The 15,041-nt window shown below is 39.6% G+C and overlaps 1 protein-coding gene across 1 annotated transcript in view; it reads left to right on the forward strand.

The window, feature by feature from the left end:
* Positions 1-15,041, forward strand: part of LOC107660281 (inactive dipeptidyl peptidase 10-like) — a 47,599-nt gene that overhangs the window by 11,477 nt on the left and 21,081 nt on the right. Inside the window, exons 2-8 of the mRNA XM_016449567.1 lie at positions 3,894-4,008; positions 4,253-4,348; positions 9,006-9,100; positions 10,218-10,292; positions 11,340-11,392; positions 12,353-12,525; positions 12,804-12,958. Of these exons, the coding sequence (XP_016305053.1) occupies positions 3,894-4,008; positions 4,253-4,348; positions 9,006-9,100; positions 10,218-10,292; positions 11,340-11,392; positions 12,353-12,525; positions 12,804-12,958 (762 nt within the window). The remainder of the gene's footprint in view (positions 1-3,893; positions 4,009-4,252; positions 4,349-9,005; positions 9,101-10,217; positions 10,293-11,339; positions 11,393-12,352; positions 12,526-12,803; positions 12,959-15,041) is intronic.

Consider the following 15,041-nt stretch of genomic DNA (forward strand, 5'->3'; position numbering starts at 1 on the left):
AGGCATGAACAGACTTGACGAGGCATGAACAGACTTGACTCACCGACAGCGGGTTACAACATCAATACACGACAGGGTACAATGGGAACATGATGGCTACTTATATCAAACAAGAAGGTTAACATGACAAAGACAAACCAATGTGGAACAAGGCACATGACTAAAGCAACCAATGAGAACATGACACATACACAAGGCAGAGATACATGAAGACAAGGGAAGCATAACACTGACAGCATGAAACAATTACAAAATAAAAGACATGGAAAACATGAACCTGAAACAAAACTCAAACACCAAACCCCACATTACAAACGGTTGATTCATTTAGGAACGAATCACCGTCATGTTGCTCAGAGACGCAAAACAGTGCTGTGGATGTGTTTGGAATTTTTTTGTTGGCAAAATAAAGCAAAAACAGGCAATATAGTGTCTAAAACGTAAGTCTCATAATATTACCTTCTTGTTTATTGAACTGTTGAATAAAATCACATTTGTAATCATGCTGATTTTAGAGGTGAAAACTGGCACTCTTCGTGTGATATTGACTAACTTTCTGTGGTATATTTATGCACAATGGCGTTTAGTCTTAAACGCAGCTCCTGTCTCTCGCTCGATTTACAGGATACTGTATATAATTTGAGTTATATAAATATCGATATGCGGGAGACGCCGGGAGAGGAGGGATGTCTGATATGAAATAAACACAAAACACAAAATATGGGAATCTATTCCATTCATTCATTGTTAGCATGTAGATTCAGAAAACTTGGCTTAAACCCCTGGAGTTGAATTAATCCATTTCTCACATCCTTTGTTCTTTTTGAAAATTGCATGCACAAAAACAGATGAAACATTCCTCAAATATCTTCTTGTGTGTTCTGCTACAGAAAGAAACGCAAACGACATGAGGGAGAGTGAATGATGACAGAAATGTTGTTTTTGGGTGAATTATCACTTGCAGGCAGGTGAGTGTGTGACATCAAAGTACGCGAGAGCGATTCAAAAGCATCAGGAGCGTCTGCTCTCTAGAGCTCTCACGGTATTTGATGTCAGAACTCACCTCAAGAGGAGCAGATGGCAAGATCACATGAGGGAAGCATGAACATACACAAAACCCCACCGTTACAGTAACACGAGTTAAGAGAGTCCCTGATCTGCTAATCCTGACACTTCACCTTTGAGCAAACAACAATAGTATTCCTCTCAAAAATATGTCGAAAAATTATGTTAAAATTAATTGTTTTCTTTTGATGCTTAGAAATAAATGTTTTACATCGGATTAGAGATGATCATTTCGGTTCATTTTCCCGACCGACAACCGCCGCTCGTTATCCAAACATTAACATTAACTGATAAGATTTGAATATTAAATTAGTATTAAATAAATAATAGAATGGACGAGTGTCTGTGCCCATTAAAAATACACCTGCAGCGCTTCTGAGAACAAAGAAAAACAGAATAAAACAATATAAATAAAAAGAATCAAATAAATAGGCCTACACTAAATATTTTTCACTTAAATAATGAACTAATTAAGATGACACATTGGTTGGTTGCATGTAAAAACACGCCCCTGTGAGTTAAAAAATATGTATAGAATATTTTTCTTTAACAATGCAGCAAACTTTTAAAAAATACTTGGAAAAAAATACTTTTAAACCGTTTAACTGATAGTATTAATCGGTCAAATTTCTAACTTTCGGTTAACGGTTAAACGGTCAATATGAGCATCCCTACATCGGATAATTAAATGAGTCAAACTCAGAGTACAATGAGATGAGGATCTGAATGCTTCTGCAAATCCTGTTTCACATTGAAGTAATGGAATACTTCACTTTTGGTGACAAAAATGTATTATTAATGGTGCTACATTTGTAAATGTCAGATGATGTTCAGTGCTGTGTGTTTTTGGGCGACACTGATGTGGCTTGACCTCTGACATCAGCTCAATGAATGTATTTGACATTATGATGCCTTCACAAACACACCATTAGCATCGGTTTACATTCATTATGTATTAGTTTCTCTGTTCTCTCTTGAAAATGAAAGCACACAATAACATTTTGATGTCAGACGCAGGGAACCATAAAACTACATCTAAAAACAGCACAGCGCTCTGAGAAATGTCACTGCAATTCAGTGTCTGTGTGTGGGATATGAAATAACGATGTGTTTCATTACTGCATTATAGCTCTGTCTCTCTCTCTCTCTCTCTCTCTCTATATATATATATAGCTCACTAATCACGGGTTAGGCCTGCGTTTTTCAGGTTTGTGCTCAAATATGTGTGACATGAAAGACAACAGCACAACAACATTCGTGCCTTTAATTCTGTGTGTTTTGTGCCGCCACATGCTCTGATGTATGTAATAATCAACACACTCAAAAACTTTGGTTTGTTGTCAGGTAAATCCCACAGGAATGCATTGTGTCTTGTTCATGCGGAAGCTTTGCATTTTACTGTGAAAACACTTGTACTGTCTGTAGATTGTAGAGGTTTCCAGATGTTGTGTTCAGTGGCCGGTCGCATAAAATGCTAAGACTATAGTCTCACAAGCAAGTCATCAAAATTTTTTTTAAGACTGGACATAACTTCTTTTTTAAAGCCAGTTACATAACAAAAAGCGTAGATTGGTCTAATTTGAATCTGAAAAGTAAGAGATACTCAGTTGCTCAGAGTAGATCTTAAGACACAGTGAAGTTTATGCAATCGGCCCCTGATGTCCGGATGATTTTATAATCCTGACATGTACAGACCTTTACAGACACACGTTAGGAGTATTTTGCACAGTGACATTGCTAACGTTTGCTTACGTGGATATGTGTATGGTTTTTGAGCGGTTCATGTGCACACATGTCTTCTGTATTGATTATGGTGTTTGATGAAGTGTGAAGGAACGCAGTGAGAGGAACCTGAGATCTGCTGCTCATGTTGAGAGATGAATGATGGTTCGGTGAATCTGTTTGTCCTCTGACCGTCCTAAATGTGCCCTCGGCGAGGTCAAAGCGAGCAGTGGTACACTAAATATAGAGGCACACGATTTCTCTGTCTTTATACACGTGTGCAGACAATCACAGCCAAGGTCTGAGGAGTTCATTTTCGTCAGTTCATTGTTTTGTTTTTTTGTATTATTGCTCTCAACTGAAATTCAGCAAATCACCACATCACATCGTTTAACCCTTTCACCTGTTCTGCAGACAGAGAGCGAGAGCTGTAATGTCGAAGAGTTTGCAGGTACATGAGGACTTTGACGGCGATTATCATTGACTGAAAACATTATGTACAAGATCTAAATATGACTGTCCTTTAAAACAGGATTGGTTTGCTCTTCTAAACTGATTCAGGAGCTTTCGTTTGGTCACTCTGATGTCAAATTCCACTGTTAGCCAGAACTGTCTCTATTATATCGCCTCGCTTGTGTTTTATTACATTCGATGCTCTCTGACCGCTCGTTTCAGCCTCTAAACCAGGAGGAACATGTTTGCCGAAAGATGGGAAGGCATTAGCTCATCAGTGAGCAGAAATGTTCCTGTACAGTGTTTCCAGTCCTTCATGAAGGTGAAGGTTTGAGAAGTTGATGAATGACTAGAGTTGGAGCAGAAAGCCTTTTGTCCATGTGCTGAAGCTCCGGGAATCATGACAGAACATCTCGACAGAAATCATGACTCCAAATTAACTAGCTCACATGAGACGTGCTTCTGTTACCCAGATCATTTAGACTCGTCCCTCATTGAGTACAAATGAACTCAGATGAAAAAATTCAGTACAAATGAAACATTTAGTATTACTCACTCATGTCATTACTAGATGTTAAACCTCGACATTCTTGCTGTGATTTCTGTGGCAGCTGAAGAACTGAGGTGTTTGTGTGTGTTTGTGTTTCCTGAAGGATCTGGCGGGAATGAGTCCTCCTCAGAGGAACTGGAAGGGGATCGCCATCGCTCTGCTGGTCATTCTGGTGGTCTGTTCTCTCATCACTATGTCTGTGATCCTCCTCACTCCAGGTACTACAGCAAACCCATAATGATGAGGTACAAGTTCATCCTCATTCATTGTGATTTTCTCACAGTGCTCGTGTTCACAACTCTCCAGGTCCTACCTGAGATTTTTGCATTGCGAAAGTCTCGAGCATTAGGCCAGCAGCAATGTGAGCGGCGTTACTCAATCTGCCGTTTGTTACGTGACGTGTGACGCCTGCAGCATCTCCGTTACTGACCTGGTGCTCTTGCCTGTCTGTTTGTGTGATAGTCGATACGCAACCTGGCAGCGACACCAAGCTGACGGTGGAGGATCTTTTCAACACAGATTTCTACGTGCACGACCCTGAAGCTCATTGGATCAACGGTAAGACGATACGACCACAGAGCCACACGCATCGTTAATTTGAATGGATCTCATTCATTAATCATCTGTACACCATCATGAGCTCTTAAGCACAGCTGATCGCAGAGGATGATTGATCATGACCGCAGACACTGAGCAATAAACATTATAAATCACTCACTTGGACGAGAAGAAACCATCTGTCCGACATGTACATTTTTCATCAAAAGTAGTTTTTTAAATGCTCTTCAGATTTATCTGAAACGTTTGAGACCACAAACATAGACTAACAATTTTAAGCGATTGTGCAGCCGCAGCAGCGCTCTGCATCAGAGAACGCAGAAGAAATCAGTGGAAATGTGTAGGGGTGTAACGGTACACGTATTCGTACTGAAAATTTTCGGGTGGAACTTCATTGGAAACTTCCAGTTTTATATATTGTTTGATAAGAAACAAAGTCTCATCTTTCAAATTATGTCCTTTTTTTTCAGGAAACAATGAATGCCGTTTTGGCGCTCTTTGATGAGGCAAGAGAGATCGCTGAATAAACTCCTCAGTTCAAACGGCAGCGCAATCATCTCTTCCTCTTTACTAGTTTTAACACAAAATAAACATGAATGAACATCTCATGCCTCATGTAATCGCTCAATCAGTGTTTCAACCGCGGAAAGACGGCAATAAAACAGCTTGTAAACAAAATGTCACGTAGCATTTTACCTCCTCAGGAAGTCATCAGTCTCCACAGCTCGTTAGTGCGCGATAAATGAAGTCCAGAGAAGAGCATTTCGCTGTGTAAATGAATATATTTCAACAACAAATATAATTTTTATAATTTAGAAGTTAATTTAAAAACTGCATTATGTGCAATTTACATGTTAGCATACAATTTTTTTTAAGTTGAGTGTTGCTTGTTATATTTAAAAATAAATAGTATTTAAAGTTTGGGCTCTGTTGTTAACTGTAACCTCATAGTAGGCCTAATGTAAATCATAGGATCATAGTTTAGAGCATAAGCCGAGGTAGATTTTTATCCCTAAAAAAATTGTAATTATAACTGAGTTTATTTAAAAAAAGAGCAATTTGTTCAGTAAACCACTGTTTAATAAAAAAAAAAAGTTTTTCCCCCTGCTGTACCAAAACTGTACCTAACCGTCATGTTTGTGTACCGTTACACCCCTAGAAATGTGTGTAGACTTTTTAATGAGAAATTCTGTCCATCCAAAGTGGGAAATGCACTTTGCATTTTACAGACAGATTTGAAGCCACTAACCTGGAGAGTGGCATATATACATATACATAAATAAATGAATTGATTAAAGACGAATGTGCCAGATTCCAGCCTTGCTGAAGCTCCCCCAGATCATCACCAGTCCTCCAAATTTCACACTGAGTGCGAGACACTGTGGCTTGTAGGCCTCTCCAGGTCTCCGTCTACACTTTTTACACTTTGAAGCTTCCTGCAAGACACTGTGCAGGAGCACAACGATTTGACATTTTTCCATATTTTTGTCTCTATGAGGCTGTAAGTGGAGAGTGTGTCAGTTTAACACAATGTGAACTTCCTGTTAGTGCTCATTCCTGATTGAAGGCTATGTCAAATACTATTTCCTGCATCATAAGAACAAATGAGACAGAAATTTTAGAAATTGGTAGAAATAGTTGGGCCAGCATGTAGGAAGTGAATGTGTTTGAATAATTCATGGAGTGTGTGAAAGCATCTGATGATGTGACTTTGAGAACTTGACCTTTCAGATTAGTGAATACTGTCTAGTTACGCTGAAACATTTTTGCCATACCGGGCATCACAGGCCTTGGCATTGTGTGTGTGTGTGTGTGTGTGTGTGCACGGATGTGTCGGAGTGGTGGATGTGGTAGTTGCTATGGTAACAGGATGGGGGAAGGGGCTCTCAGGTCTTACCCTGGCGGCAGCAGCATGAATATTTCATTGTGAGTGTGTGATGCAGTGAATCCTTCAACTCCTGCTTCTCTTCCAGACAGATCTGTGTTTATCAGAGTCCTGCAGTCACTCCAGACTTCAGCTTAAGACTGTTCTTCAGTGAGTCTTAGCCCGTGGATGCATGGGCGGCGCTAGGGAGGTGCTAGCAGGTGCTTCAGCACCCCCAAGAAAGACCAAAGCACCCCCAAAAAATGAAATAAAATAAAAGCATTTGACTCATAAAGCATGCATAACTCAGTCGCACTTGTCATAATGTCATAGCATTTAATTTAAAAAATGGATCGGTTCCTTGTGCCAAGTAGGCCTGCCCCCGACTAAAGATTTTTCTAGTCAACTAGTCGCACGTTTATATTTAATTGATTAATATAATAACCTACTAAACCATCCTTTAGGCATATAGGCGTGTAGTCTATATTTTGTGCTTAAGTGCGTGAATAAAGCTTGCCACAAAGCACGGGCAAAATTAATGATTATGAATGTGCCCGGGGAAAAGAAGACATTTTAATTATTTATTAATAAACTAGTGCTTTCAGTGAGTGTTGGCTGCAAAGATGAAGTTACCGAATGCCGACGCAGACTCGTCATCTTCACAGTAATGGAAATGCACATTTTTATACGGACTACATAATTAGAGATTTTTTTTTTATTGGTTCGTTCAGTAGTAGACATTTCAAGATATTTTTTTTTTCAAGTAAGTTGTTTATTGTTGTGACGCGCTCCATTTCACGGAGACTGGCAGAAAGCGCATCCTGTTTATTTTTCTCTATTTTACAAAAGCTCAACATTTTGTTGTTATTGCGAGTGTACATAAATAAAAGCAGAAATAGTTTTTTTTATGAATGATGTGTAGCCTATTAGGCTACTCTTATGACCAAAAATGACGGAGTAACCTATTCTAAGTTCTTTCCGCAGGAAAAAATGCAAGGGATTGCGCGGGCGCCTCCATGTCATGCAGTAAGCACAATAATACTCCCACACTTCTCATAAACACTTGCTATGCACATCTATAGCGCATATTAATCTAAATTAACTTCAGAGTGAACCGCCATATAGCAGCCCTACTCCTTTCCATGAGAGATCATGTGAGAGATCTTTGTCCTGTCTCCTACACTATATATCTGAGAAGCAGCTGTGGCGATGCCTGAAACAGCAGCTTGGTACATTTGGCCATCAATACACAGAGAGAGAAGTTTTGAGACTGTAAATACCAAGTAAATATATCCCCAGTGCTTTTTGATGTCATATTGCCTTTGACTCACATTCCGAAATGCTTGTTCAGTGAATTTTAGGTGGACTGTATAAAAATCTTTGGGAACTGACTGATCTAAAGGCTACTTGTTTAATTTCATAAAACGAAAAAATTTTATCAAATTGTGATGAGCCAAATAATCAGGTAATAAAATGTTACAAAATCGAGTGGGCAATTTAGGCTATTTTATTATTATTATTAATAATAATAACAACATCTTTTGATCATATTTACTATTAATTGCCCAGTTCCCCCTGCCAATGACCTAGCACCCCCTCAGCACCCTCAGCACCCCCCGCGTGGATGTGATGCAGCTCAGTCTGACGTTACTCTGAGAGCATGCAGATCGTCCTCTCGTGAGCGTTCAGCACGTGACCCTCGGAACGCATCACATCTGCAGAGCACGAGAGAATAAATATTTAATAGCAGCGGTTCTCCTGTCCCACGTTGAATCAAACTATGGAGTCATAAATGCTTCAGTGTTGTGCTGCTGTTGAATAGAGACTGTTGTCTGACTGCTGACAATGAGATGCAGCTGTTCTTCTGGACAAACTGTTTCTTCTTCTAGAACCTCTCAGCTTAATTCAGCTCTCACTCAGGTATCTTTGTGCCGTTTAACAGCAGCTCGCACATCAGATCTGTTTATCAGTGGTTGTGTAAAAGAAGTGTGAGTGAAGTCTGCTGTTGTTTGAATTTATTTCTTCACGTAAAATTAATCTTCAAATGCACAATACCATCGCTGGAAAAGTAGCCTTTTTAGACAAATGTAAAAACATTAATCAGCATTATTCTGAGCAGCCCTTCATCCAGCCTTATGATGGACTACAAATTACTCAACAGTCCAGAAACAACAGCAAAGATTTCCTGACTTTAGCACGTTTTCATTCCTCGAGCTTTCAGCATTAAATCAGGTGTGTCAGTTCACCAGATGCTTTCTGCTTTCAGCACTCAGAGTTTTGTTCCGGTTTAGAGCTGGAAACAGAGCTTTATTAATGTTTCACCGTCTGCTTTTCCTCACTGTAGTCAATAGCAGCTCCACGAGACTCTCAGACTGGAAATTTACCTTTACAGCCGTCATGCAGCTCATAAATATGAATAACTCAAGGTGAAACAGACGAGCAGTTCTGCTTTACATTCTGCCTGTTTATCCATCTGAAGATAGATCAGACACAAGCGAGAGCACAGGTCAAATGCAGAAAAGAAAGAGAACTCGTTTTGAAATTAATAGGACTTAGCAAATACATGACAAGTCATTTGACAAGCAGCAGCTGGTCTGTTAGCTGTGTTTACACTGTAAAATCTAATAACACATAGATGGACGAATCAGATGTGTGTTCACATTAATTTACGCATAGCTGACTGTGTTTACATTAATGACCCTCCAAGAGGAGCATTTTAACTTTCAAAACCTTACAAACTAATCACATGACTTGCTATTAAATATTGACTGTCTGCTTTTTTCTCTTTGCCAGAATCTGAGGTGATCTATAGAAATCACCATGGACATGTGATCAGGTTTAACATCCTCACAAACGAGACAGAGATTGTGCTGAAGAACACCACATTCGTGAGTAAAAACTTACCACACAAACACTGAACATGCAGTTGAGCTCATATGTTTACATACGCCTTACATAATTTACACAATTCACAATGTTAATCATTAAAAAAATAAGAGGCATCATCAAAAATGTTGTCATTTTCTTTATTTAGTACCGTCACGAATAATCTATTTCAGCTAACCGATGTTTACATATAATCCACAAGACTAAATAATAGCTGAATTTGCACAAATGACCCCGTTTACATAATAACTCATAACAGAACTACATGCTTAATATAGCAGTCCTCTTATACTTTATGCTGCTCTATTGTTCAATAAGAGTGTCTTTCGTGTCATTTTTTGCAGTTTTAAACTGTTTAGTTTTAGTAGATGGCCATTTGGAATGTTTTAAGTTCTGAAAGTTACAGAATGCTTTTATAGTACAGATTATAGTATTTATTATAGTATAGATTATAACTTTTATCTCTAAAGATCAAGAAAGTTACATTTTTTCATGATATGACACCTTAAAAAGGGGTCATATGATGCAATTTCTGCTTGTTTGTCATGTCTCCGATCACAAATGCAGACATGGTTTTATGTTTACGCGGCGCGATGCAACGCAACACGTAAAAAGACAGTATAAGTCATTATAATCCGTAATTATGTCCCCACTGGATGCAACAAATGCCTCGTTTGTAATGGGTTTTAATGTTTTTGTCTCGTCGCTCCGGCCGGACAGGGCATCACAGTATGGTGAGGGGCGTAACATTTCCGTCACACGCTTGAGGTATTCGGCCAATCACAATGCACTGGATAGCTGGCCAATCAGAGCACACCTCGCTTTTCAGACCGATGAGCTTTGTAAAAATCGACGCGTTTCAGAAAGGCGGGGCATAGAGGAGAAACAATAATGTACAGTCTGTGGAAAAGAATGTGTTTTTTTTAACCTTAAACCGAAATACATTACACCAAATACACAAAATAATGTTCTTTTTAGCAACATCATATGACCCCTTTAAGGTTTTCATAACGAGACGTTCCCAGCAGAAACGTTGAGGCACAGTCTGTAGTTTTTGGGATATGAATCTTTATGATCCTATGCAGTAATGAGGATAACATCTTTCATGTTTTTTTCCAGGATACTTTCAAAGCCACCAGATACTCCATAAGCCCAGACATGAAGTATGTGCTTTTTGCCTACAATGTCAAACAGGTATGTGCTGCTTTCTACAATAAAACTTATTTTTAATATTTCACTAGCAAGGACCATGCCACACTGCGAAAATAGGGAAGTAATCTTTATTGTATAAATATAGGGATGAATAGGGAAGGGAAGGATGGGAAAAGGGGTAGAGATGATAACAGGTTGATTCGGGCATCCGATGTTGGTGGCCCAGAGAGACTCAGGATGGGGGTGTTGTCTCGGTTATGTGTGGCCGAGCGATTAGGACCCCCCTGAATCAACCTAGAAGGGAAGAGAGGGATGTTGAGGATGGTTAATGGATGAGAAAAGGAGGAAAACGAGACGAACCATGCTGAAGGGTCGGCCTGATATAAGTACGTTTTGAGAAGTGAGGTGATTGGATGAGGTGGCTGAGTGGGGCGTGACCCAGCTCCCGAACCTCTGTTAACTAGTTAACTCCCTTTAAAGGTACAGTTTGTAAAAATCAGAAAACCCGTGTTATTAGTGACTCTGCTGGTGATTACCTGTTGCTCGTGCTCATTCACACTCACTATAGGCACGCGAGCGAACATCAGCCGAAACACACAAGAGACTGAACGTCATTCACCAGCATCATGTTAACAGATCATAATCTAATTAACAGCCTAATCTAACCCAACCTAACTGTTATGATTGTTTGACAAAGTGTCACAGCCTTTGGATTTTCCCAGAAAAACTGACCCGCTCCCTTTACATAAAAAACAATCTACAGACTTTCATAGGCAGCCTAGAAAAGTCTTACATTTAATACCTTTAAAGAAATGTTTTGTCCCTGAAAGACAAGAAAATCACAATGAATCATTGAGCTGAGCGCAATAGTGGCATTAGACATTTTGTTTGTACTCATATATTTATAAGTGATTGTAAGAAAACGTTCAATAAGAACTCTCATTCTATTAATTATTGTGCTTAAGATCAGATTACACTTGATGTTCTCTCTCTCTTTTTTAAGATAATAAGATTTGGTTTTCATTAGCTAACTGTAAATTAAATTAAAGATTGTTGTGTTTAATATCAGTTGTTGTTTTCTGACCGTAGGTTTACCGGCACTCGTTCACGGCCTCCTACATCATATACAGCATTCACACCAGGTGGAGTAAGAGCTGTTATTGATCTCACTGTATACAGACATACAGAGAATACAGACACAATATAATTCAGTCTTTAAACATGACTTTACTGTAGAAAGTGTTCTAGACAAAACTATGTGAAATGAGCTGAAGGGTTTAAATATCGTGAAGCCAAGTACTTCATTACAGTATGTAAGTAAATAAGTGCCGATGGAAGAGAAGGAGCGGCGGAAATGAGAAACGCTTTGAACGTGCTGCCATGATGTTGAATGTTCTGATCATCAGTGTTTGACAGGAGTGCTGGGATCCATTCAGCTCACATTCACCCATAAAACAAGACAGTAGATGAGCAGCATCAGCTAGCAATCACCTACTGCAGCAGAAACGCTACAGCTGTTATAATATATCTGTGTGTGTCTATCCACATTTACTCTTTATCTTCAGACACACCTTAAATAGTGGCGCTGTTGATTCCAGAGAGACAGACTATAACACTAAATTGTTAACAGTTACGTTTTTGCATTGTGTTTGTGTTCGGTCCAGTTTTGTGATGGTTAGGAGGTTTATAGCAGATTGTGAGTCGTCATCTCTTAATTTCTTTGAAAGCACAGACATGTGTCCGAGTCACTGAGCTGCTCATATATGTGCTAGACAACACTACAAATACAATATATTCAAATATGGAGGATCATCTTTATATATTGTCATATCAGCAAGCCCTAAAACCCACTCTGTAGTACAGCACTAATACATTATAGACATGACAGTACGACTCTCTGTAAAACTGCTTTGAAATTAATTTGACTTGACTTGAGGACACACTCCGGATTCAAACTCGGGTCACGTGTCTAAACAGCGTGTCAGAGCGCATGCAATAATACTGAATAAAACACAGCCAAGTTTAAGTCTAGTTGTAGTATTTAAAGTTGGACTTCCTGTAATTTTCTATAAGTGTGAATTGATGGTGTGATTTAATAAGAGCATGATTGAGATTTTAAATATCTTCTGTGTGTGTGTGTGTGTGTGTGTGTGGGTGTACATATTTGAGAATAATATTTACTATCAGTCGGATGTCAGGAGTAACTCGCTGCGACTGACCTCATCTGGGAAAGAGGGCGTCATCTATAATGGCATCGCTGATTGGCTCTATGAAGGTGAGACTTGCTTTATTATATCTCTGTATAAGATTTAAGAAATATATGATGATGGTGCATTTTTTCTCTTTTGAGACACAGATTAGCACAGTAAGTGTTGTCCATTTTTCTCTTGTGTAAGTTGATTGTACGTTAGCTCACAGTTTCTCCAGATGAAGATGTGTGGTGAAGCTCAGGTTTTTGTGTTTGACTCTGAGATCTTATACAGCACAGATAAAAAGTCCAGTTTTCCATTCAGTTTTTAAAACTCTTGTTTTGTTGGAAACACGCATGCACAGAGGAGGTCCTTCACACGCATGTGGCGCACTGGTGGTCACCTGACGGCGAACGCTTGGCATTTCTGGTCCTGAATGACAGTCTGGTGCCAAACATGGCGTTGCCCACTTTCACTGGCTCTACATACCCTAAAGGCAAACAGTACCCGTATCCGAAGGTAAGTGTCTGCGCTTGACCTTCACATCCTCATGCTCAGATGTACACAACATGGACAAAAGTGCTGGGACACACCTCCTAATAATCAAATTCAGCAGTTTCAATCAGACCCATTGCCACAGGTATATAAAGACAAGCACTAGCCATGCAGTCTGCATTTTCAAACATTTGTGGAAAAAATGGGTCGTTCTGAAGAGCTCAGTGATTCAAGCATGCATGCCACCTATCACAGTAACAGTGTCAGTTCATGAAATTTCATCCCTCCCAGATATTCTACGCTCAACTATAAGTGGTATTATTGGAAAGTGGAAGCATTTAGGAGCAGCAGAAACTCATGAAGCGGAAGACCATGTACAGTCACAGAGTGGCTCACCAAGTGCTGAGGTGCATGGTGAATAAAAGTCACCAACGCTCTGCTGATTCCAGAGCTGAAAAGCTCCAAACGTTCACTGGCATTAGCATCAGCACAAAAACTGTGCGGCGGGAGCTTCATGAATGGGTTTCAATGGCCGAGCGATATCTTAGAGAGCAACATTTTTACTTTAAATTTTAATTCATATTTTAAAAATTTGAAATTATTTGAAAATTATTCAAAAAAATCTCTCAAATAAACATACTTTAGATGACAACTTCTTGATTCTGTAATCCTATTACAGTATTTTTCACAAATAAAGAAATATAAAAAAATATATATAAATACAAACGAAGTAAACATTGTAACCAACAGGGTAATCTGGGAAGTTTGTGAGCATTGGGAATTATATTTTTTTCAAATAAAGCCAAGGTAACACTCATTGTACACACAGCACACAGTGAAAATGACGTGAATATGACAGTGGGCAAATGGATAAAGCGCAGCATAGTTTGAAATGACGAGTTTAAAGTTAGTCGATTGCGCGTCTCCAGTGAAGCTGAACTCTCCTCCTGTCTGACCGACCATCACATAGAATACACGCGATCATGCAGGACACAAATGCACACTTCACAAGATCTCACAGCTGGATTCCACTAAGTCTGCGAGGTTTGTGAAATTAAATGTAGGGCTGGGCAAGTTAATGCGTTATTATCGCGTTAACGCATTAATTGATTAACGCCGACAATTATTTTATCGTGCGTTAACGCAGTTTTTATTATTATGAAAGTCCGTTGCTCACTGGCTCTGAATACACATACAGACAAACCATATGGGTCACAGGAGGGGTGGGATGTTGATCAGTACTGGCTTGGGATGGGCGTCTCAACCAATGAGAGCATTTGGGGTGGACCTAAGACATGAAGGTTCACATGACGCGCTCACGACTTTATAATCATAAGTGGGAAATAGGAAGTTTCCGATAGCATGTGAAGACAGCAGAGAAGCACTCTCGCTCAGCACAGTGGAGTGCATCGTTTTGTTAACTTTGTGGTTTATTATTTTGAGTCGTTTGGGATGCGGTAACACACGGCCCTCTCACAATATATTGCTTTACAGATCTATCACTCTTGCCACTCAGAAATGTTCACACAATCATGCTGCATGTATCAGAAGTTCGGTTAAGCGCTCACACTCACTGATCTATATATAACTGAACCACGCTCTGGCCCACCTCTTCCTACCGAGCCAGGGACGGCTAAACGAACCGCGCCTGAGTGCAGCACGGAGCGATCACACTAGTCAAATGAACCGGGCTTTGGGGGTCAGACGCGCTCAGGCACGGTTAAGATTGTCTAGTGTGAGCACACCCTTATTCTCCCGCATCCCACACACACGAGTCTCTACCCGCCCGCACCCGCACTCCCATCAGTGTTGTCCTGCGCTGCACTCTGCTGTGTTGGGTCCCGCGGGAGTCCAGGTCTCTACACGGAAGGTGCCTGTTATGATCGAGGCTCTGGACTCTGAGCATAGCTTGTTTTTCTATAACAAACTATAAAATATTTTCTATAAAAACGTTAATGCCCTGGTAATTTGATTAAATTAATGTTATACGTTGAGATTTTCAAGAAATATTTTAACTGCTACTATGTAAATGAATACTGCTGTAAAAAAGCACCTTATTTGTTTAAAGTGTTTGCAAACCAAATGTTATTGCACTTTTGTTCATATA

Source organism: Sinocyclocheilus anshuiensis, unplaced genomic scaffold (genome assembly GCF_001515605.1).
Source record: "Sinocyclocheilus anshuiensis isolate Anshui unplaced genomic scaffold, SAMN03320099.WGS_v1.1 scaffold1269, whole genome shotgun sequence".
Classification (NCBI taxonomy): Eukaryota; Metazoa; Chordata; class Actinopteri; order Cypriniformes; family Cyprinidae; genus Sinocyclocheilus; species Sinocyclocheilus anshuiensis.